A 26,044-nucleotide genomic window follows, 5' to 3' on the forward strand; every position below is an offset into this window, starting at 1 on the left:
TATAAAGTCAGAATTCCGACTTATAAAGTCAGAATTGCGAGTTATAAAGTCAGAATTCTTAGTAATGAGGTCAGAATTCTAAAAAGTTATAAAGTCGCAATTCTGAGTTAGAAAGTCAAATTTTTTAGGTATAAAGTCAGAATTCTGAATTATAAAGTCGCAATTCTGAGTTTCAAAGTCAAAATTTCGAGTTATAAAATCAGAATTGCGAGTTATAAACAACAACTATATAATTAACAAATTACCCAATACAATAGTTTTCTATAACTAGTGTATATTATACCACAACACCACACAGATTATTGAAGTATACTACAGTTTTTAATCCAGTTTATCAGTTCAATGTAGTTAATGTACAATGTAGCAATCATTAACAAAGACTTGTAGGTACGGTGTATGGGTATTATATTATTTTTCTATAGTACTGTTCAAAACACTACATTCTTTACTTTAAAATGTTTGGTCGCTGTTAAGTGGCTTACAAACAAATGTCATTTGTTTTTGTTTTTTTTTAAATCTACATGAACAGAAAAAAACGTGACCAAACCACAGATTTAGTATGATGGAGATTCCACATACTGTCCAGATGGTGTCAGTGTTGTATAATGCATTATATTACATTACATTTTAAAGGGGTAGTTGACCAAAAAAAATTACATTTTTAGTCACTACACTGTAAAAAAAATGCAGGGTTCCACACAACTTGTTGCAAATTGATTAAGGTAACTTAACAAATTGTGGACTGAACACAAAACAATTAGGTTGTCCCTAAAAAAAATCCCGAGAATTGTGTTGTTTCAGCACATTTTAAATTAGTTTGAACAAGCAGCAAAATAATTGCAAATAATTGAGTTTTTCCCCCCTGCTAAACACAAAAGAAGATATTTTGAAGAATGTTGGTATCTGGATAACCATTGACATCCACAAAAATTAAAATAAAATAAGAATAATAAATAAATGAACACATTTTCCACAAATATCTTCTTTTGTGCTCAACAGAAGAAAGAAACTCAGGTTTGTTAAAAGTGAAGGTTGAGTCAATGATGACAGAATTAAAGTTTTTGGGGAAACTATCCCTTCAAGGAGCCAAAGTACAAGAGCCTTGTTAATCATAACAGTCAATAATATCTTAAACCTGACTCATATGATACAGTATACAGCATTACTGCATGATTGCTCATTTATGTTATCAAATAAACTAAAAATCAAGAATTCCAATATCAGTTTTCCAAATCTGAAACTGTCAGAGAAAAGTCAGTTCTGTAGACAAATTATGTATATGCATTCAATTATTCATTTATAAAACATCTGGAATTTTAACAAAAAATGTTTAAGTTTCCTTTATATTTAGCCGTAAATCCACTTTCCCATGTGAAATTCCCCTTTTATTCATTTTTTTGTTGTAGGTGATGGTATGACAGGCCTGTAGACAGCCTGGTGAAATGGGTGGTTCTTTTTTTTTCAAAAAAGTGGACCTTTCTGCAATTATACGCCTCATTTTCTATTTAATTATGAGATTTAAATAGAGCCTTTTAGTGACATTTTAAGCACTATTCTGAATAAGCTTGTTGGATAGTGGTCATAACCACACTTTTTGACTACTTTAGCCAAAACATTATTCAAATCAATTTTAATATTATTTTCGTTTTTACCTTTTTATTGGTCTTTTTTTGTCAATAAAAGGTCCAAGATTTAAAACAAAAGTTACTTGTAAAATGTTTTCTGAACAATATACTGTAGTAGCGAAAGATCACTTCTCTTACATCACATTACACAACTGGATGTTGGCATCATAAAAAATACTTGTTAGCATTGGACAAAACTGATTAGCTGAAGTCACACTGAATGGACAGCAAACAGAGGATTTTGCTCAGTCTTAAAGCCTTTACATGGTTTATTTTCACCAGATGGCATAGCAGTCAAAATAGGACAAATGAGTTTATGTATGGGAAAAATTCTGGATATTTGTCAGTAAGGGGCGAGTCTTACGAACCACTTGAACCCCTGTGGCTACGGGCATGTATGATGGTATTTAGTAGCTGTGTAAATGACATTGAGTGCCTTCTATATAAACTCACCGGCCACTTTGTTAGGTACAGCGTGCTAAGACTGGCTTGTACTTTTGCCTTCAGAACTGCCTTAATTCGTCAGGGCATAGATTTAACAAGGTACTGGAAATAATCCTTAGAAATTTTGGTCCATATTGACATGATAGCACCACACAGTTGCGGCAGATTTGTCGGCTGCACATACATGTTATGAATCTCCCGTTCCACCGTATTCCAAAGGTGCTCTGTTGGATTGATTGATGTTCAAGAAACCAGTTTGAGATGATTCACGCTTTATGACATGACGCGTTATCCTTCTTAGAAGTAGCCATCAGATGAGTTCACAGTGGTCATAAAGGGATGAACATGGTCAGCAGCAATACTCAGGTAGGCTGTGGCATTGAAACCATGCTTAATGGGTACTAATGGACCCAAAGTGTGCCAAGAAAATATCCCCCACCCCACTACACAACCACCCCAGCCTGAACCGTTGATTCAAGGCAGGATGAATCCATGCTTTCTTGTTGTTGACTCCAAATTCTGACCCTACCATTCGAATGTTGCAGCAGAAATGGAGACTTATCAGACCAGGCAACATTTTTCCAAGTTAGCCTGTGACAATTGTAGCCTCAATTTCACATTTTTAACTGACAGGAGGAGTGACACCTGGTGTGGTCTTCGTGTTGTGCGTTCAGAGATGCTCTTCTGCATACCTCAGTTTTTAACGAATGGATGTTTGAGTTACTGTTGCCTTTCTATCAGCTGGAACCAGTATGGCCATTCTCCTCTGACATCTGGCATCAACAAGGCATTTGCTCTCTCTTGTGTCATTGCGTATCCTTCCCTTATTCGTCAAGCCCCTATCACATGACTGTAACTCATGGCTTTAATGCTACCACAAGACAGTACTGTAAACAACAACATGGACACAGAAATGGGAGCGTTGTTTGCACTATTGTCTGTTTTAGGCGCCATTGTGCAGTTATTCATTTGTTACGTTTAGTAACAACTCGACCTTGTCATCTGTCCACAAAAATACCTCTCTTGCTTTCTTTGCCATCGCGTTTATTGTTCAACCGGCGTTTGTTGACTAACAATAACCAAATGCCGAGCGAGGCGCATGCTTTCTGTTTATACTAGAATGTGCATGCCCAGAGTGCGCGAATGGTCACGTGATATGTTTTTGGTGGCGTAGTGTGGGCGGAGATATGTTCAGAGACACTATAGTGAAACGCTAGTGTGGACGCAGATTGTTTTTGATCTAAAACGCCGTTTTAAAACTCAAACGCACTAGTGTAAACGTGGCCTCACAGAACTGTAGCTCACTGGATATTTTCTCTTAACCCTAGATATGGTTATGCTTGAAATTCCCAGTAGATCAGCAGTTTCTGAAATACCCAGACCAGCCTGACTGGCACCAACATCATGCCACATTCAGTCACTTAAATCACCTTTCTTCCCCATTCTGATGCTCAGTTTGAACTGCAGCTGATTGTCTTGACCATCTCTACATGCCTAAATGCAAAGTTGCTGCCATGTAGTTGGCTGTTTAGAAATTTACATTAACGAGCAGTTGGACAGGTGTACCTAATAAAGTGGCCAGTACGTGTATAGTATACGTAGTAAGTTTCTGTGCTTGTTGTGATGTGTTTGTGATGAGTGTCGTTTCATCATATAATTTTTTTTCGTCCACACATGCTTATAGTTGTTTTTGTCAGTGTTGTGTAGATGTTAGTACATTGATGTATAATTATAAATGAAATATGGTCATTTACCATAAAAACATTGTTGTTACTGTACTTTTTAAAGTTATTCAGATTTTTGCTGTTCGTTCAAATTACTTATTTAAAATAAACTGAATCAACCCAATTTTTCAGTTTTCTTTTGGGACAACTTAACACTTTTATGTTCAATCCACTTATATTTGTCAATTATAAATAGATTTGTGTTGGGACAACATGAAGGAGGTGTGGAACCCAGCATTTTTATAGTGCTGTGTTATACCATAAATTATTTTATTTTATTTTATTACAGTACATCTAAAAACATTATACAGGCTATAGCTAATTTGAAATGAATGACCAAAGTGTCTTTGTAATGACCTATATATTTATGCATCTGCATTGTAATTTAGTGGCTTTATACCACCGAACGTTTTATATGAAAGGTCCAACTGCTAATTCAACTGTAGTATGCTTATTATACATTATTTTAGTACTTTAACTAGTAACAGCACCCTCGCCAATTTCAGAAGCACCCTCAGTGATCTCTAAGTGCTACACTTAGTTCAGCTTATCGTTTTATTACCGAAAGTCATTTTTCGGTTTTAGTGGGGTGAATGTTTTTAAGTGTATGTTAAGAACGGTCATCCATAGAGCTCTTGTACTTTTTGTTTGAGAACATTGAAGGTTGAGACATGAATATCGAGCACCTCTATTTTTGATGCTATTGAAACAAGCAGCATAGTGCCAACCTGTACTTCAAACAGCAACGCCAGAATCATGAGCGTGATAACCATGGAAAGGCAGAAGAAAGCAGGGCTTGGGAGTAACAAAATATATATGTGTTTATAAGTCAACATGAGTAACTGTATTTTCTTACAGTAACATTTTTGAATTGTTTGTAATCAAGTTAGTTACATCTATAAAGTATTTTAGATGACCAAATTAAAATAAGTGCTGTTTTTATGCACTATTTATGAGGCTGTCTCAAAACAATCAATTTATTTCATTCTGTGTAAAATTGAAATTGTCAAGAACAAACATCCAGCCAGGGGTCAGCTTAGGTTGCCTGCTAGACACTCGACATCTGGCAGTGCACAGCACGGGAGCGTCAAAAGGGGTACAGAGGCTGGTGGCTGGCAAGAGCAACAACCTCAGAGGAGAGTTGAGGCCACTGCTGACCATTGATGGCCGATTATCAAGCAGAACACAGGTGAGATCCAGAAACTAATGCTGGCATGCAAGACAAGTTACAATTAGATAAGACAAAGCTTTTAGTGGATAATGGTTGCAACTAGTGTAATCCGATAACACAGAAAAAAAAATTAAGTAATAATCTGAGAGACAGAACACACAGGTAAATAAAGAGATGTCGATCAGCTTGGAGTGATAACAGGGGCCACAGCAATCAACACAAATAGCAAGGAAATGGAAAACAAAAAAAGAAATCAAATGTGGTCTATGACAGTAGCATGCAGGGGCATGGAGTTTGGTCTCTCTTCATGAAAAAAGTGGAAGCAAAGTGGAAGAGATTACGATACCAAAAGCCAGTGACTCAGAGAGAAGTTTTTTGAGAGCTTCACTCTCTGAGACTGACAACGAAAATAATTTACCACAGGGAGGCCTACTACCTGGTATAAGATCAATACTGCAGTTTTAGAGAGGGTGAGAAGGAAGAGAAGCCACCCTTAACTGACTGAACATCGCCCGCAGATTGTGGTTCTCCACCAGATAAATATCCAGGCTACTATTCCCTCCAGACTTGAAAGAGCCCAGTGATCAAGCGATCAAACACCTTAACTATTTCCTTTTTTCCCCCAGAGATGGGTTGCAGCTGGAAGGGCATCCGCTGCGTAAAACATGTGCTGGATAAGTTGGCGGTTCATTCCGCTGTGGCAATCCCGGATTAATAAAGCTGAAAAGAAAATGACTCCCAGACGGCCGTGCCCCTTTCTCTCTCCCTGCCCAGTGAGAAGGAAAAGGACAAAAGCAATTATTTGACAATCCTCTGTGTAAGTGGCTGGCTGGAGGGAGAATATTCTCGGTGGAATGGTCATAGTAATATGGGGGTTATTAACTCAGGGCTTGCTGAAAGTGTGATTATCGGCACTGACCTGAACCCCGGGCTTCAGAAATTGCAGTTGGCTGGTCAGTTCCATCACCTGGGCTGCAAAATTCCCCATTGTAAACCTGGCAGGCTACAGGTCCTTCCCGTGACGACCAAGCATGGCTCTCTACAGCTCCACCACAGAGCGAATTGGTCTCACCAATTTAATGGTCAGATTATTCTGTCAAGAACAAAAACAAGCCAAGAGTGTGGACAAAACAAAGGTATTTTATTAAGCAAAAAGTAAACTTTGGCAGTCTGCTACACACTGGACATTGGGTGGTGCACAGCACTTGAGAGTCAAAAGGGGTACAGAGGGTGGAGGAAGCCCGCACTGTTGGAGAGGCTGCTGGCTGGTCGGGTGGGCTGGTGAGGAGCAACAACCCCAGGTGAAGAGTGGAATCCGCTGCCAACCCTTGATTAAGGATGGCTGACGTGAAACTGACGTTTCGACACAGTGTCGAGATCCCGAAGCGCAAGTGTTTCGAAACACTGCACCGAAGCAGGATCCGAAACACCCAGGTCACGTGACTAAAGTGTTTCAAAACACTTGGTCACGTGACTAAAGCGATTCAAAGCATTGATCATTTCAGAGGCGTTTCAAGACCCGCAGAATCTGCATATGACTGTCATGATCAAGTTGTCAACTGTGTCTTGTATGGCTTAGTGGACCGTGCCTGTGCACTACAGTACTGTGTTTCAAATTTGTTTTGGGTTCGAATCCCGACTAGTCCAAATACTCCAAAATCATGATTTTATATATTTTAACCATGTCACTGTTTTATGGTGTAGTCTAGATAGGATACAGCTGCGGATATGCCATCAATTTAGCATCATTTTTGTAACACTGTAAAACTATAATTCATATTTTTACAGTACTGTGATGGGTTTAGGTTTTGGATAGACGTTAATAAAATACAATGGGAAATTTAATTAATAATATAAGTAATTATTGTTAACTTCTGGCCACAACTGTATCTGATCTAGCAACAACCCTGTTTTATGAACAAAACAATACAAATTTATTTACAAGGTGTTTATTCGTATGTCAGAGCAATGTTGAAACAAAACGACACAATAACAAAGCATTACCAACTGGTATTAAAGCATTTCAAAATAACAGTTTCAGTCTTGATTCTAACCCATTATTCCCACATGGCGGTCACGAACTCTAACCGCTCAACTAAACCATTTGCAGATTTAAGGCTACAAAGTGGGATTTCATACCCTAATTTGCTCAACTGTTCTTTGCTGAAGCTGTTTCAGTGAAATACAAATAAAATGACCACTAGGTGTCACCGTAGAGTGTGTTTCGAAACGTTTCGAAGCTTCGACACATTTGCTTCGATAGTTTCAGTGTTTCACGAAGCCTCGCTTTGCCCACCACTACCCTTGATGGCTAATAATCAAGCAGAACACAGAGAAGATCCAAAAACTAATGCTGGCACATGACAAGACAAGACAAGACATGAATAGAAAGGATAAAGCTTTAAGTGATAATGGTAGCAACTAGTGTGATCTGATAAGACAGAAAGAAAAAAATTTTCTGGCAAAGAAACACAGAACACACAGGTAGATGAAGAGATACCAATCAGCTTAGAATGATAGCTGGTGCCGCAGCAATCATTGCAAATAGCAAGGATCTACACCTGGGAGAGGAAAAGAGCTCCAAAAATGAAAAATAAAGTAATCAAACATGGCCCATGACAGTACCATTGCTGGGATGTAGAGTTTTATCTCCTTTCTTAACCGAGAAAAAAATAGCCCCCTTTGGTGAAGTGAAAGAGACTATGGTATCAGCAGCCATATCTCTGAGAGATATTTCTTGAGGGCTTCATGCTTGGGTATAGACAGCACAAATAATTCACCACAGAGAGGTGTGCTGCCTGGAATGAGATCATATTGCAGTCATAGGGACAGTGAGGACAGAGGGAAGCTACCTGGGACTGACTAAACACTGCAGGCAGATTGTGGTACACCTCCAAACCCCCAGATAAATCCCAGGACTCCTCCTGAAACACAGAAACAGAAGACACAGCAGGAACAGCAGATTCTAAGACTTAACAGAGAATCTAGGCCAGTCAATCTGTTTAACGATCTAGGAATGACTCAGTACCATGGGTATAAGGGGTGAATAAAATAGAAAGAAAAAAAAATGTCTCCAGGTGGTTGCCAGAGAGACTTTCACTTACAGGAATGGTTATTCATCTAACGGTGGCCAAACTTTGTCTGTTGAGGGTGTAAACATAAATGGGTTCTTTCAAGCACTTAAAAAGGATTCTGTGCTTGAGTGCTTCAGACTAATCAATAAAGCTGTCCCTCACACCTGATGTATGCTAGAAAAGAGACGGAAACATCAGCCGAGTAAAGAAGAAGAGGAAGGTGTGTCTGGGACTTGGAAGAAGGGGACAGGGTTGTTGTGCTCGCCAATACTCCCCAATCTTCTGTCGAGCTCATTCTTTTACTGGACACAGCATCACAAAGTGCTCTTGAGTGACACAGTACATGCACCGCCACTTTATCAGGCGGTTCTGGCATTTTGCAGAAGCAATATGCAACCCTCCATGTGCAAGCTGCTGCTTGGGTGCAGCGCCACTGGTGTATCAACGCATCTTCATCCGCTTGTCAACTCAAATAGCCAGCACTGCAAGTTGGTTGAAGTGAGGTGAAAGGTCACGGTTGAAAAGTTCCTCTATAACACCCTTTTTAAGGCCATCTAAGAATCGAGCGATGAGGGCTGGTTTGTTCCATTGGCTGGTGGTGCCTAATGTGCAGAATTCTATGGTGTAATTGAACACGGATCTTTTGCCGTGACAGAGTCCAACGAGTAGGCGGGAGGCTTCATTCCCGAATACGAGTATATCCTGAATAATATTACCTTAACCATCTCCTGTATGAAGAGTGGGTAATGAGCACAGCACTCAGACTTAGACTCTCATATGGCCATGCCCCAGTCTCTCGCACCGGACAGTAAGAAGGGAAAGGAAAAAAAAAGTAATCTTCAAATGATCCTCTGTGTAAGTGGCTGTCTGGAAAGAGAAGACTACTTTTCACTGTGTCAGGACTGTTCTGCACTTGGAGGAATGGCGGGGGTAACATGGGGGATTATTAACGAAGGGCTAATTGGGAGCGTGTCTGTCAGGGCTGCCTGAACCCCAGCCATCAGACATTGCAGTTGACTGGTCAGTTCCGTCACCTGCGCTGCCAGATATTCTCCACTGAGAACCTATGGGCGAAAATCTCTTTCTTGTGTTGACCAAGCATGGATCCCTCAGCTCCACCATGGAACAAATCAGGGTCTCACCAGTGGGCTCCATGCCCAGATTATTCTGTAAAGAACCAACAACAAACCAAGAGTGTGGACAAAACTAAGGCAAGTGGGCTGGGGAGAAGCAAAAACACCAGCTTTGAAAATAAGCGATCTGCCCACCATAATAAAGGGACTTATTATAGGGACCTAATCTTTTATGCCCATTTAGGACAAAACTAGTTGTGTTTAAAAAAACCCCCACCAAGATTGACATCTTTAGAATTATTATTGTCAATTATGTGTATAGGCGAGGCAGTGGCGCAGTAGGTAGTGCTGTCGCCTTACAGCAAGAAGGTCGCTGGTTCGAACCTCGGCTCAGTTGGTGTTTCTGTGTGGAGTTTGCATGTTCTCCCTGCCTTCGTGCAGGATTCCTCCGGGTTCTCCGCTTCCCCCACAGTCCAAAGACATGCGGTACAGGTGAATTAAGTAGGCTAAATTGTCTGTAGTTTATGAGTATGTGTGTTTGAATGTGTGTGTGGATGTTTCCCAGAGATGGGTTGTGGCTGGAAGGGCATCCGCTGTGTAAAAACTTGCTGGATAAGTTGGCGGTTCATTCTGCTGTGGCAAACTGAACTGAAATTTGTCGCACGAGCCAATGTTTCTGGTCTGCCGCATTCACATGAGTATGAATAGAAGTCTATGAGGCGAAAGTGCAGTGTGACGGCGTCTTTAGTTCGTTGCACATTTAAATTAAGCCAATTGGCACTTTTTCTGTTATCTTGGCTATCTGTCATCTTTTTTGATTATACTTTTGTACATCCACTTACCTCACTCATTGGTTAAGTCCACCTCTGTCTATGATTATTCTGAATGATTTCAGTTATTTCCCTGCCAAATTAAATCAAAACAGAAAAAATTGATAAGAAAAGTGATGCAGCCACGTTTTGTCAGCCTCAAAGTCCTAATGAAAACTACACACTTCCTTAATGATAATTTTGTATCAAAGGCACCCGTCGTTCACCTGTGTGTTCAACCTGATTGGTTTCAATCTCTTTTGATTCTGCAGACTGATCTGCACTGGCAAACGCACAGTGATTAGAATAAACATAAGTGTGCAGGTGCCCATAATTGCATATTCTTTAGACTTGCATTCAGTTCATCCAATTTCAAGATGCCTTTTTGCATTACTTTGTGTTGTACCCAGGGACACAAAGGGATTAGAACCATTATAGTCATTAAAGTTCAACCGCTGCACATTTGGCTGAATGTTCTTTGGTCTTTTTAATCTCTCATTTGTAAGTTGCTTTCAACAAAAGTGTCTGCAAAATGACTGCATGTTAATTATGGTCTATATAGACCATGAGAATGATTTTTGACAGGTCATGTTACACTGAAGGTCAACTCATTTAATCGCACCCTTTATCTTATTTCTTATTTTCCCTTTATATTATTTTCTCTATAGATGTTGTTTTGAGGCTTTGGGCAAGAAATTAATTAATTAATTCATTTTCTTGTCGGCTTAGTCCCTTTATTAATCCAGGGTCGCCAAAGCGGAATGAACCGCCAACTTATCCAGCTAGTTTTTCGCAGCAGATGCCCTTCCAGCCGCAACCCATCTCTGGGAAACATCCACACACACATTCACACATTACGGACAATTTAGCCTACCCAATTCACCTGTACCACATGTTATTGGACTATGGGGGAAACCGGAGCACCTGGAGGAAACCCACACAAACGCAGGGAGAACATGGAAACTCCACACAGAAACACCAAATGAGCCGAGGTTCGAACCAGCGACCCAGCAACCTTCTTGGTGTGAGGCGACAGCACTACCTACTGCGCCATTGCCTCGCCCGCAACAAATTCAACTTTTAATAATAATAATAAAAAAAATGATTGTTTGAATAAAATGTATCAATGTCTTACTACCAGACCAGTTTACAAACTTCCTCCTTGCACACAGAAGATATATGTGGTGGAAATGTGTCAATTGCAATACAGTATTATACACATTTGTTCATTTATTTTCAATTGTTTATCTAGGGCCGCGTCAGGGGTGCTGAAATCTCAGGAGTGAACTCCAGACTCTTCCTCCAGCTCTTCCAGGTGGATTCCAAGGCTTTCCCTGGCCAGCCGAGAGACCTCCTTCCAGCGTGTCTTGGGTCTTCCTCAAGGCCTCCTCCCGGTGGAACATGCCTGGTACACCTCCCTAGGTAGGCGTCCAGAAGGCATCTAAAGCCCAAACTATCTCTGCTGACTTCTGTAGGAGCAACTGCTCTACTTCAAGCTCCTCCCGAGTCTTCCTATCTACCCTATCACCCTATGCTTACCCAACCTATTATACAAATTAACAAACTTGCAATGCAATGCAATTCTGGGATAGTTCACCATATCAGTTACATTATCATCCTGCATGTGGTTTTAAACCTTTATGACACAGGTGTCAAATTTTGCACAGTTTAGTTCCAACCCTAATTAAACACACCAGATCAAACTAATTGAGTCCTTCAGGCCCCGTTTACACTAGTGCGTTTTAGTTTTAAAACAGTGCGTTTTAGAATGAAAACCATCCGCATCCACACTAGCAATACACCCAGCGTTTCTGAACAGCTCTCAGTCTACACCAAAACGACTGAAATGCACATCACGTGACCACACACACACACTCTGGCATGCGCTGCAGCATACAGTATCTAGCCAGATGAGACCTGTGCTCGTCGGATTGCTCATCAAGCATCTCCCTCTGGATCTAATCTCACTATATTTGTTAAACGTGATATTTCATCATCTTGTTGTCTTTATCTAACAACATATTCATCGACTTTGGTCTTTTGATTCTATTACTTGTTCTTAGGTAACGTGTTTTGGCTGTGGGCAAAGATGAGTTAATGTAACCACGTAAATTCTGTATATTGACTGATTGCTTGCCTTTATTTCCTTTAATGTATAAACTTATTGTATGTTATACTTTTATAATGGCCATTATTGATTATTACAACTGATATTCAGCAAAAAAGAGTTATGTTTCGTATTTTCAATGAAATGAAAGGAGGCAGTGATTTTACAGGCTCCGTCTAGTTATAAATATCCACACAGTGAAGATGATGCTCATATATGCAGCACAACACTTCAACATTTCTGCTGTCTGTTAAGTTATCAACTGAAAATAGGCAGTTCTTTAAATCATGTTTTCATTTTATTGTTGAGAAAGTTAAACAACGAAGAAAGGGTGATGTGAATGAGGTTATAAATTACACTGTTCCCTTTGAAGATTTACCAGACATGTCCTCGGGAGTTTGTTTTCTATATCAAACTTGTGAAGTCTGAACTTACAAGGAGAGGATGCAGGACTAAACTGTGTGTGTAGGCTACTTAATATTGAGGAAAAGCCCTAATCAGAGAGGCGAATGTCTGCAGCACCGCCTCCATTTTCAGATGTCTCCGTTTTTTCCCATCCACACAGAGATGGAGCAGCAGCGGTTTAGAATGAAAACGGCCTCTTCAGCGTTCCCAAAATGCTCTGTTTTCGGTGCTCGAAAACCCCGGCGTAGTGTGGACGGATGGCGGACCGTAGCAAAACTTATGCGTTTTAAAACAGAAATGCATTAGTGTAAACGGGGCCTTAGTCTTGTTTGAAATCCACAGGTAAGTGTGTTGAAGCAGGGTTGCAACTAAACTATGCAGGGCTGTGGCCCTCCAAGAACTGAGTTTGACACCCCTGCTTTATGAGGTTTAAGCTGCGGTCACACTACAGTTTGAGCTTGCAAAATTCTGTTGTATGGCACTTCGAAAAGGGGAGGGATTAAACAAGATGATTAGACATTGTAAAAAGCTAGCGATGGGTCCATGTTTTAAAAGGGTCCTGTTCTGCCTATAGAGGTCATGTTCTGATCTTTAATTGGTCTCACACAACCATCTGATGAGATTTTGCAGGTCAGAGTTCACCAAGCTTGAACTTTCCAATGTAGCAGACTGTTAAACCTGTTGCAGGTGCTTACGTTTCCGGTCTGATGCATTCACGTGCGTATGAATGGAAGTTTATAGGGAGAAAAGTCCAATGTGACCGTAGCTAATCAATGGCTGAACTAGTGGAAAACTCCTCAAGCAAGTGAAAAGTGAGTAAATGATGAGGGAAGTTTCATTTTGGGCAGACATACTAATAGGTAAAAGCCCAATTTTACCTACATATTATGAAATGAGGCATGAAGGTTGAGTGTTAGGTAGATCTAACACCTGACTCACACGGGGTATCAGCGTCAATGCTTCTGTTTTACTTTGAATAAGCACCACATCAATGTTCACTGCAGAAGTTGGGAGTGCCATTGGAAGCGTCAGCCAATCAGATCACTTTATGCAAATATCCCAGTTTAGACAGTAGCTAATTGTGGTTTAATTTCATTGGCTGACACTGCTTAAGCGATTGCATTTCAGACATGAACTCTGTCAAGCATTGACACTAACACTCTATGTGAATGCTGAATGCCTATTTTTTGTGGCCAATACAGCATCACTTCATCTTGGGAATGACAGATACAAGTTCTGCACAGTGGCCAGAGGGATTTTAAGCCATTCTTCTTGCAGAATTGTGGCCAGGTCTCTACGTGATGCTGGTGGAGGTAAACGTTTCCTGACTCGCTCCTCCAAAACACCCCAAAGTGGCTTAATAATGTTTAGATATGCTGACTGTGCAGTCCATGGTTGAAATTCAGTTTCACTTTCATGTTTACCAAACCACTCTGTCACCAGTGTTGCTGTGTGTATTGGTGCATTTTCTCTGACCACATTTCTAGAACTGCTCGATCGTGCAGATTCGCACTCTATAACATCAGAAAGATCCGACCCTTCTTATCTGAACATGCAGCTCAACTCCTTGTTCAAGCTATTGTTCTCTCCAAACTGGATTACTGCAACTCTCTACTAGCTGGCTCTATCAAGCCTCTTCAGCTGCTCCAGAACGCAGCAGCACGAGTGGTCTTCAATGAACCTAAACGAGCACATGTCGCTCCGCTGCTAGTCCGTTTGCACTGGCTGCCAGTTGCTGCTCGCATCAAATTCAAAGCTCTGATGTTTGCCTACAAAGCGACTTCTGGCCTTGCTCCTTCTTATGTGCTCTCACTTCTGCAGATCTATGTGCCCTCCTGAAACTTGCGTTCTGTGAATGAACGTCGCCTCGTGGTTCCATCCCAAAGAGGGAAGAAATCACTTTCGCGAACGCTCACGCTCAATCTGCCCAGTTGGTGGAATGAACTCCCTAACTGCATCAGAACGGCAGAGTAACTCGCCATTTTCAAGAAACGACTAAAAACTCAACTATTTAGTCTCCATCTCACTTCCTAATCTGCAATTGCCTCTCTGGATATCACACTAACTGTAGCCAAAAAAAAAAAAAAAGAAAAAAAATTACTAATACTTTCCTTCTTAGACTTTACAGACCTGAAACTTGCCTATAGCACTTATTCATAGTTGCTCTTATAGTTGTGTAAGTTGCTTCCTTGTCCTCATTTGTACGTCGCTTTGGATAAAAGCATCTGCTAAATGACTAAATGTAAATGGTGCGTTATTATCCAGATACGCAGCAACGTATTCAGGATACAATGTTTGAACCATTGGATTCACATGGTCTTTCAGAATGATTCGGTAGCCTTTTGTAGTGACGCGGCCATCTAGCACAAGTGTTAGGCCTAGGTGATGACATGGTATTGCCCAAACCATTACTAATCCACCCTCATGATTCATTCTGGGCATGCAACAGTCTGGGTGGGACACTTTTTTGGGGCTTCTCCACACCATAACTCTCCTGGATATGGAAATGAAATTGAAGGTGGACTCATCGGAAAATATTACACTTCACATTTTCCACAGCCTAAGATTTTTGCTGCTGGCACCATTGATACTGATATTTGCAATTGGCATGAGGTGACCAAAAATTTAGCTATAGCAGCCCAGCCATGTATATTGACCCTGTGGAGCTCCCGACGAACAGTTTTGGTGGGAACAGGAGAATTGAGGTGTACATTTAATTCTGCCGTGAGTTGGGCAGCTAGTTCTATGTTTTTTTTTTTGTATACAATCCAGACAAGCACCTGGATATCCCTAATTCCCTTTCAGACAGCTTTCTCTTGTATCCACAGTTACTCCTGTTGGATGTGGTTCGTCCTTCTTGGTGGTATGCAGACAATACCGTGGTTCATGATACACCACAAAGACTTACTGATGCACCAGTGAGATGCGCACCAACAATTTGACCTATTTTGAACTCTGATATGTCTCCCATAATGTTATGTGCATTGCAATATTTTAAGCAAAACTGTATAATTTACTTTGCTAATTAAACCTTCACTCCCTGCTCTTACTAATGGAATGTGCAATCAATGACGACTGGCCATATTTAGCCATGAAACCTCCAACACTAGGTTGAACAGTGTTTTAGTTTAATTGTCCAACCCCTACACAGACACACATTTCTGCGTAACTAACATTGAGTCATCATCAGTGTAGCGAAAATAAGAGGAGCCCTACAGGCATTGTGGTGGGCTCTGATTGGAAGCAACAGATCACTCTGTATGCAAAAAGCCAAATGTGTTTGATATTCTTTCTTGGAAAGACTTGTCGTCCCAGGCCTGTAGTCCACCCACTCCTTCATTAAACAGCCTCTATACTGTAAGACTTCATTTTAAAAATGTAGAAATTGTTTATTTTTACAACAGAAAAATTGCAGTTAAAAACATTCAGTGATCTTGCCTGCGTATGCATCTACCCACTCATTCATCCTCACGTCTATCTGCACATTTATTGTACCAATGGGAAATCACAGAGAGAAAAATCCATTTTTATGCCCCTCTCAGTCACTCAATAAACAAACTATTAATTTTCCCGTGGGGCTCATAGTCATTACTCCAGATGTCCTTTGAACTGTCTGAATTACAGCTTGACGATTTGTCTAAAGCTGCGCAGAAGAAAGTATCTCTGTGCAGTCTTATTCAAGCAGCTTTTTGCTTTGAAATAAGCATTTACACCTATTCAATGTCATATGTAAAGGAAAACATTAATCTAGAGTTGTTCACTCAAAATAAGTCTGACAGGCTTACGCTTTATAAGACTGTAGGGCTTTATTTATTAGGGAACTACTCTGCTACATAAATGCTATTCTTGCTAAGATTTTTTTTTGTCTTGTTTCTAGTCCAAATAAAAAATTTAAAATTCCTAAATCATGAAGAATTTTCATTCATTCATTCATTCATTCATTCATTCATTTTCTTTTCGACTTAATCCCTTTATAAGTTAGGGATCGCCACAGCGGAATGAACCACCTACTCATCCAGCATATGTTTTACAAAGCAGATACCCTTCCAGCTGCAACCTATCACTGGGGAAACATCCATACACACTCATTCACACACATACACAACGGTCAATTTACTCTACCCATTTCATCTATACCGCATGTCTTAGGACTTGTGGGGAAACCCACAAAAAATCTACAAAAAAATCTAAGAAAGAAAATCGTTTTTTTGTGGTGTTTAAGCTTCTCACACTTCTAAAAAATTACACAAAGTTAGACAAAGGCGTATTTCACAAAAAACATACATAAACGTTAATTTTAAGTACAATATTTGTTACTCAAATGAATAGTTTTCTAAAAAGTGAACTTACCCTTGCTTTTTCCAAACTTGGGGTGTGTTTCCCAAACAACGATGGATCTCACGGCTAAACTATCGTAGTACAATTCATCGTTTGGGAAAAGAACAATGTAGTGATGAGGGTTTTCCAAAACCTGTAGTTTTTTTTTGTCGCGCATCCATCGTTTAAACCACGTTAGATATAACGTAAAATGCATATAATGATGCTCTAAAGGGAGTGGTAACAACTTCTTTAGAGAAGAACCCCATCATTTCTTTGTGCAAATTTTATTGTTTTACATGCACACGCATTTTAAAAAAATTACTACTTTTGGTAAAAACATGCACTTGCTTTCCATATTAACTGAAATATATGTAAATGGCACATATAGGGCCTGTGTTTCCTTTACAAATATTATTGAGAACATTACATATTCTATACTAAACATAAACTCACGTATAAAAGCTAAAACGTATTCTAATACCATACATAAATAAATAAATAATGAGGCGATTCATTAAAAAATGAAATTTCATTCATTCATTCATTTTCTTGTTGGCTTAGTACCTTTATTAATCCGGGGTTGCCACAGCGGTTTGAACCGCCAACTTATCCAGCAAGTTTTTACGCAGCGGATGCCCTTCCAGCCACAACCCATCTCTGGGAAACATCCACACATACACACACACTCATACACTATACGGACAATTTAGCCTACCCAATTCACCTGTACCGCACGTCTTTTGACTGTGGGGAAAACAGGAGTACCTGGAGGAAACCCCCGCGAACGCAGGGAGAACATGCATACTCCACACAGAAACGCCAACTGAGCTGTGAGGCGAACATGCTACCCACTGCGCCACTGTGTCGCCCATAAAATGAAATTTTATATTTATTAATAGGAAATGAAAAAAATCCTACTTCAATAATAATATTAAAGATGATGACGATTATTATTATTATTTATTCATTTATTTTGTTTTTGGCTTAGTCCCTTTATTAATCCAGGGTCGGCACAGCGGAATGAACCACCAACTTATCCAGCACATGTTTTACACAGCGGATACGCTGCCCGTTATTATTATTATTATTATAGGATATTGTTTATTTGTTTTTATTTTTTTGAAAAGTCTACTTTTACAATTTAACACATGTAAACACTGCAGAAATGTTCTAATCAACAGACCCATGTCATATACAGTACAGATACTGTACTTAATAAATCACCTACTATAAATAAAAGCATTAATGTATTCTATGTTTTTTTTTTTCACAAGCTTTGGAGACATAACATTAATTCCGCTTTTAAATATTAGATCACCTATAGCGTTCGTTATTCAGCTTTTCATGTTCAAAATGACATCAATGTTTTCAAAGTGCACTGCGAAGGGAGCGCAATTGTAAACATGAAGATCCAAGTTTAAATGTTAGAATGTTCTAAATGAATAGGGCATAGGGGGATAACTGGAAACAGAACACAGCCAGGAACTATGTTTCTAACTACAGCTCTAGAGGTGTAGTCGCAAGCGTACAATTTTGTTACGCAGTTGTGAATGTTCGTTGGAACAATGATTTGGTAAACGCCAAATCAACAAACTATGTTTGTAACGACGCATCTTGCGACTTTAGTTGTCTAACCATGGTTTTCGCCATGTTTAAGTTTCTTTCTGCTGTTAAATGCAAAAAAATGTTTTCTGTTTTTCCTATATGGATTTGAATAGTTACAAGTTTTCAGCTTTCTTCAAAATGTCATTTTTTGTGTTCAAGAACAAAGGTTTACAACCACTTTAGGGGAAGTAAATTTTCATTTTTGTGTGAAATATCCAGTTCAATACAATTATAATGTCAAATTTTAATGTTTTATTTCATAGCTTTGAAATTTCTTAATTTGTCAAGAGTCAAAACTGTACAAAATATCGAATTTGATTAACTAAATAATTAACTTAGATTAAGTGGCGACGCAGTGGCTTTGTGGCTAGTGTTCTCGCCTCACAGCAAGAAGGTCACTGGTTCGAGCTTCGGCTCGGCCAGTTGGCATTTCTGTGTGCAGTTTGCATGTTCTCCCTGTGTTCGTGTGGGTTTCCTCCGGGTGCTCCGGTTTCCCACACAAGTCCAAAGACTTGCGGTACAGTTGAATTGGGTAGGCTAAATTGTCCGGAGTGTATGTGTGTGAATGAGAATGGATGGGTGATTCCTATTAATGGGTTGCAGCTGGAAAGGCATCTGCTGTGTTAAACAAATGCTGGATAAGTTGGTGGTTCATTCTGCTGTGGCGACCCTGGATTAATAATGGGACTAAGCCAAAAAGAAAATGAATGAATGAATAAGGACAAGGTAACACTTCTTAAAAAAAACAACAACAAGGTCCTGACTCTCTGTGGTTTGTAGTTGTTAAAAATCCCAGTATGTCCTTGGAAAAAAGTAGGGGTTTAACCCTGGCATCCTGGCCAAATTTTCCCACTGGCCTCTGTCTATCATGGCCTCCTAACCATCCCCATATTATAATTGGCTTCATCACTCTGTCTCCTCTCATCAGTCAGCTTGTGTGTGATGCGCAATATGGTAACGTCGTGTCATTAAGGTGGATGCTGCACACTGGTGGTGATATAGGAGATTCCCCCAAATGTGTAAGGGGCTTTGAGTGTCCAGAAAAAGGAACTATTATTATTATTATTATTATTATGACCACAACAACAACAAAAAAAGGCTTCATGGTTTTAATTTGGTTAGTAATTTTATTGAAGCCCTCGCACTGCGTACTTCAGGTTAATTGCCAACTCTTTGAATACTTTTTGGATTAAGTGCTGCTGATACTTAAAAAAATATTATTGGCAAAATAACAAACAAATAAATGTAAAACCATGAGGGGATGTGATTTACCATTTTGCTGTAATAGACTAGTGTAGTATGTGATCTTGTAAGACAACGCTGTGCTGCTTCATACCATTTGGTTCTCTAAATGGAATGTAGCTGTTGTCAAGTCACTCCGCTAAAATGTAGATACCGGAAAAGCTACATACATTCACCGGCCACTTTGTTAGGTACACCTGAGCAGCTGCTCGTTCACGCAAATTTCTAATCAGCCAATCACATGGCAGCAACTAAATGCATTTAGGCATGCAGACATGGTCAAGACAATCTGCTGCAGTTCAAACTGAGCATCAGAATGGGGAAGAAAGGGGATTTAAGTGACTTTGAACATGGCATGTTCGTTGATGCCAGAAGGGCTGGTCTGAGTATTTCAAAAACTGCTGATCTACTGGGATTTTCACCCACAACCATCTCTAGGGTATACAGAGAATGGTCAGAAAAAGACGAAATATCCAGTGAGCATCAGTTCTGTGGCGGCAAATGCCTTGTTGATGCCAGATGTCAGAGAAGAATGGCCAGACTGGTTCGAACTGATAGGAAGGCAACAGTAACTCAAATAACAACTCGTTACAACAGAGGTATTCAAAAGAGCATCTCTGAATGCACAACATGTCGAACCTTGAAGTGGATGGGCTACAGCAGTAAAAGATCTCTGCGGGTGCGACTCCTGTCAGTTAAGAACAATAAACTGAGGGTACAATTTGCACAGACTCGCCAAGATTGGACAATAGAAAATTGGAGAAACGTTGCCTGGTCTGATGAGCCAATCAGGTAAATTTCTGCTGCAACTTTCAAATGGTAGGATCAGAATTTGGCATCAGCAACATGAAAGCATGGATCCATCCTGTCTTGTATCAACAGTTCAGGCTTGTGGTGATGTAATGGTATGAGTGATATTTTCTTGGCATGCTATGGGCCCATTAGTATTAATTGAGCATCATATCAATGCCACAGCCTACCTCAGTTTTGTTGCTGACCATGTTCATCCCTTTATAAACAGTGTACTTGTCTTCTGATGGCTAATTCCAACAGGATAACATAAAGTGCGAATCATCTTAGACTAGTTTCTTGAACATGACAATGAGCTGTTCCAGTTCTGAAGGCAAAAGAGGGTCCAATCCAGTTCTAGTAAGGTGTACCTAATAAAGTTGCCAGTAAGTTACAAGTAACTCAGCTGCTTGTTGCTGTTGTTTATGCTCTTTCATTTCTGTGGCAGACTGCATGTCACACACTTATGTAGGTGACCTTGTATAGCTGATACATGTTTATTTATTCAGTATGACAAGAAGACCAAAGAGCACATATAAAGTTCATTTTAACTTAGTGTTTACAGAACCCTGCTGAAAAAAAACAGCTTAAACCAGCCTATGCTAGTTTTAGTTGGTTAATCAGCCTGGTTTTAGAAGAGTTTTGACCATTTCCAGGTTGGCTTCAGACATTTATTCAATTTCTTTTCAGCTTAGTCCCTTTATTAATCTGGGCTCAGCTTTAAATATGTCAAACTGGTTTTAGATGATCGTAGCTGGTCAGGTTGGAAAATGACCAGCTAAAACCATCTAAAACTTGCTTAACCAGCTTGGTTTAAGATGGACATGGCTGGTCTCCCAGCCTGGGAGGGCTGGTCAAGCTGGTTTTAGCTGGTCATCTCCCAGCCTGACCATGGTAATGCAGTTGTCTTGTCAAAACATTTAATTTTAAAATAAGTGAAAAGAAGTTATTATTATTATTATTATTATTATTATTATTATTATTATTATTATTATTATTATTATTATTATTATTATTAAACAATTGTAACATGTAATTTGAAGCACATTTAGCAACAATGCTCTTGTTCTTGACAAAGATGTGGTTTCGGTAAGAATAATATGTTTGATTATTAAAACCTCATAGTCAATCCAATTATAATTTGATACAAGTTAAGATGTGAATAGTAAATAAAGTTTGAGACTAAATAAATAAATAAATAAATAAAAAATAATAAAAAAAATAAAACACTAGTCACCAAAAGTCCTTCCGATAATTTCCTTCAACACTAGATGGCGTAAAGTGTGCATAATCTTTACTTAAGAAATTCACAACTACGGCATTACAAAACACCATGTTTATTTTGTCACTTTGTACATTGAGCAGCTGGTTGGACATACAAAAATAAATAATAAACAAAAATAATACGGCTCAAAACATTTTTGTAGTAAAAGTATAGGAAACAGTTGCACTTGGCGCTTCGTGGAATGACACAAACTAAGCAAATACCATCAGAAATGTGCTGTCAAACACAGTAACATATTAGGCTAGTGCTTTGTCCATAGATTCATACAAAACGTGCCTAAGACGACGTTTGACTTTGAGGAGAAGTTACTAATACTTTTCACAAGAAGCCGAACACACGAACGTATTTATCAAGGTATTAATGACGCCATTAATACAGTACCCACAACAAATTTAAGCAGCCTAAATGCCTCACATAAAGAAATCGATTCAAGCTTCTCGTTTTTTTCTATCCCAAAGAATATATTTTATAAAAAAACAATTCTATAGATATTTGAAATACTTAATACTTAGGAAAAGTTAGCTCAAAACGTAAATAAATACACTAATATTGATTGTACAAATTGTATATGAAGAGTTTAGATGCAAAAACCTCTAAATGCCGCATGTTTTTTTTTTAATTATCATTTTTCTCCGACTCTTGTGTGTAGCCTTAGGAATTGTATCTGTATAGTAACAAATAAGTTATTTTCATTGTCTATTAAGTAAAGAACATATGAGACTGAGAAAAATGCCAATTTTAAGAGAAAATTTTAGACAGCATTAAGAGGTTTTTGCATCCAAACTCTTCATTTATATTATTGTACATTTAAGTTTGACTAAATTATTAAAAAATCTAAAAAATAATTATAAAAAATGTGTAATAAATACTGTATATATTTCTTATTCATTCAAGTATTAAGTATTTTCAATATCTGTAAGTTTTAATCCTTACATACTGTACACAGTTCTTCTCTAGCTACTGTACCTCATTTCTTCTGGAATATAGACACCATATTAAATTGTATGTGAGTAAAACAAAAGCTGTGAGGACCAAATCATGCACTGTAAAAATGTTTGTCTTCTATTGGCACTGTTTTTAAAAGCTGAAAATGAGAATGCTAATAATGAACACTAAAGGGTTTTAAGGACACTGTACTTCTATGCCTCACAGCCTTTTTCATACATGTAATTAATAGATTAAAATAAAAACAGCATTACCCTGACTGAGGTCTATGCAGCCACATAAGCTTTATGCATTTGGTTTTTATGTCTAAACTGATTTGTGCACACATACTCAGGAAGGAGGCTCAAAGATCACAACGCATGCTATGCATATGAGCAACCCCACTGTCAGTGACATCAACCACACCATTGCGTAAGATACATTTGTCAGCTTTTTGTAATGTCAGACATTTTCCAGTAATGCATCCAGTTATCAAGTACATTGCCTGAGCTATTATTATAAACAGATGGAAACAACCATCAGCTTGTAATCGGGATTTTGGGGTGTCTGTCCTATGGACTGTTAGCTCAGGAATCTGTAAACAGTAAAAACATTACAGTTATGGAAGCATAACCCCCATAAATTAGGTTCCATAAGCTGTGTTCCTGAAATTAATATGCTTACATAGCATTGAGAGTCAACTTTTAAATACTGTTTAGTAATGAGAATAACTTGGCACCATCATTACATGTAGTGACGTGTTAAATACGCCATCATTCTGTGCCACCCAGCTCGCAAATGTAGACTTGTGTACTTACTTTCATAAACACGACCCTTTATAGATACGGCTTCAACTGTAACCTTAAAATGGTTTCCCAGTGGAAATGTTAACAGGGGAAGGTTGAAGTGCAGGGCTTGGAGAACTGCTTGGCTCCTTCACGTTTGACAAGAACAGCTGGTTATAGCACAGGCGGCAATGTGCACCTGTTGTCCCTAATCAAAGGGTTATATTTCGTCTCTCCGGAGGAGGTCTCAGAGATACTGAAGACCCTGGTTTTCTCTTAATGGAATGTAACATGTCTGTCTGCTATAAGACACTGCTCTTTTTGATCTGTAATCCACATGTTCCGGTTGTAAGTTGGGACATTTATTCATAAATTACAAATGAAATATCAATGCAGGTTTTTTTGAGACATAAAAAGTGTCTCGAGGTAGTAAATGTAATCCAGAGGTAGACGTTCTGACTGTCTTGCCTTTCCAAATCTGTCCTGGATTTCATGCACAAAATTTGTCCCAAAGCAATACTTCATTTCCGTTTGTTCTGAAGTTTCATAATTAAATATTGTCTAAATATAGGCAAACCATCTTGGTTCAAAGGCTTAAATATCTAAAATGGATGTTTTGTCACAGACAAAAACAGTTTCAACCGGATATATTTAGTGCCCTAAATGGACGTCACAGTTTTATTATAATTCCCATTCTTGTTTTTGGTGCCTGCAGTCAAACATTCAGCACCAATTTCTGTTTCACAAGCCGGCGAGGGCTCTCGTGGTCTGGTGGTCTTTGTGTGAACCTTCCAGCTGTGACCACTGTAGAGATATCCCTTTTTACTCCTTGTGGAAGGTAGATGAGAGGGTCTCCAGCACAGGATTTCCTGAAAAGCACATCTAAACTCAGGACTCCTGCAGTAGATTAATGGGTTGAAGGCAGAGTTGGCGTAGCCAATCCAATTTAAGATCCTGAAGGGCAACATGATGTTGTCCATCTTCCAGATGGCTGCCACCACATTAAGCACAAAAAATGGCAGCCAACACAGGGTGAAGGTTCCCATGATGATCCCCAAGGTCTTCAGAGCTTTGTGGTCCTTCATGCAGAACTTGGTCCTCCTGTTCTTTATCTCATTTCCCTCCTGGGTGCTTAAGCTCTGTGTTCGTATTCGCCCCTCAATGCGGTCTATTTTCTGAAGCTGCCTACGGGCCTCTTGGAAGACCCGGCTGTACACGAACGCCATGATGACCAGCGGGATGTAGAAGGAGATGATGGAGGAGGTCACGGCGTACGCAGCGTTGGTGTTGAAGTCACAGCAGGTGGGTTCTTCCAAGCAGCTCAGCGCCTCAGGTTCATCTGACACCCACCACTCCATGTGGATGGGTAGGAACGAGATAAGGGCGGCCACTGCCCACACCCCTATGACCATCCCGCAGGCCTTCCGCTTTGTAAGCATAGACTGATAACGCAGAGGCCACATGATGGCTATGTACCGGTCCAGAGCAATCACACACAATGTCTCAATGCTAGCGGTCACACACAATACATCCGTAGCCGTCCAAAACTCGCAAAAGAAGTTTCCAAAGTGCCATGTATTGAGGAGAATGTAGCATGCGCCGAAGGGCACCACCATAAGACCCATGACTAGATCAGCACACGCCAGGGAGCTGATGAAGTAGTTTGTGACAGTCTGCAAGCGCTGGAATCGTACAATGGCACTGATGACCAGCGCATTACCAAAGACAATGACTAGAACCAGAATGCCTATTAAGATGCTGATTAAGACCACCTCTGCATCGCTGTACTCTGAGACAGAGAGAGACACTGGTGAGGAAGCGTTTAGCCCAGCTGAAATGTTCATATACAGGGAGGTGTTCTCCGTGATCAGCGTATTCTCTCCCTCCATGAGCTTTGACCTGAGGAAGGAAAATCAACATAAAGTATGGTGAGAGCTATGCTAGACTGTAAAAGAATGCTTTATGGTTAGCATGAGAAATGGAAAGTATATACAAGTGCTAGAACGAGAATGATCATGATTTAACTGCATTCTAAATGTGTTAAAGGAGAACATTCATACAGAGACAAATGTACAGTCAGTGCACTTACTAAATCAGAAGAGGGTGTGAGTTGTCCAACTTAAATCCACTTTTCATGGACTCCCGTGAGATATCCAAAACGAATCCCTTTGAGATGTTGTTCTCTCTGAAAGTATTCTGCTCTCACAAAGTGTGCTCATTGATCTTTCTGTTGCACCTTGTCATTTGTCTGTTTCTTTGACATGCTCACAGCGCTGCCAGCTGAGCATGTTGTAGACTAAATGTGCCCCTGACTATCAGCTGGACTCTTATAGCAGCCAGTGATGACATCACATGCCAGCAGCCAATAGCAGCAAAGCTTCCTTACACTGTAGAGTGCTTTACACTTGTAAAGCGGAGTGGAGAAACAGAACAAGACAGCTTTTGGTTTAACATTCGTAATTTATTTTTATGTAATTGAAAAAATATATATTTGTTACAGAAACAGAGTTCATTGGGGAAGAAAACACTTGTTTTGTTCCTTCTTTAATTATCTCTACATGAATGTTCTGTGTTCCAAGAGAGGATTCACACTGTTTTGTCACTAGCTGTGTTGGATCAATATGTTTATTTGTCAGGGTTAAAGTTTTCCCCATATTTTTTA

General features: G+C 39.5%; 1 protein-coding gene across 2 annotated transcripts; it reads right to left on the minus strand.

Moving 5' to 3' along the window:
• Nucleotides 1-21,709: 21,709 nt before the first annotated feature.
• adrb2b (adrenoceptor beta 2, surface b) lies at nucleotides 21,710-25,680 on the minus strand. Of its 2 annotated transcripts, XR_012396436.1 has the most exons (3): nucleotides 25,472-25,680; nucleotides 22,450-25,281; nucleotides 21,710-22,369 (listed from the first exon to the last, which is right to left on the minus strand). XR_012396436.1 is itself a non-coding variant. In NM_001089471.2 (2 exon segments), a coding segment is annotated over 1 exon segment (1,230 nt). In that variant the 5' UTR covers nucleotides 25,272-25,281; nucleotides 25,472-25,680; the 3' UTR covers nucleotides 21,710-24,041.
• Nucleotides 25,681-26,044: the final 364 nt, after the last annotated feature.

The sequence above is a fragment of the Danio rerio genome, chromosome 21, assembly GCF_049306965.1.
Source record: "Danio rerio strain Tuebingen ecotype United States chromosome 21, GRCz12tu, whole genome shotgun sequence".
Classification (NCBI taxonomy): domain Eukaryota; kingdom Metazoa; phylum Chordata; class Actinopteri; order Cypriniformes; family Danionidae; genus Danio; species Danio rerio.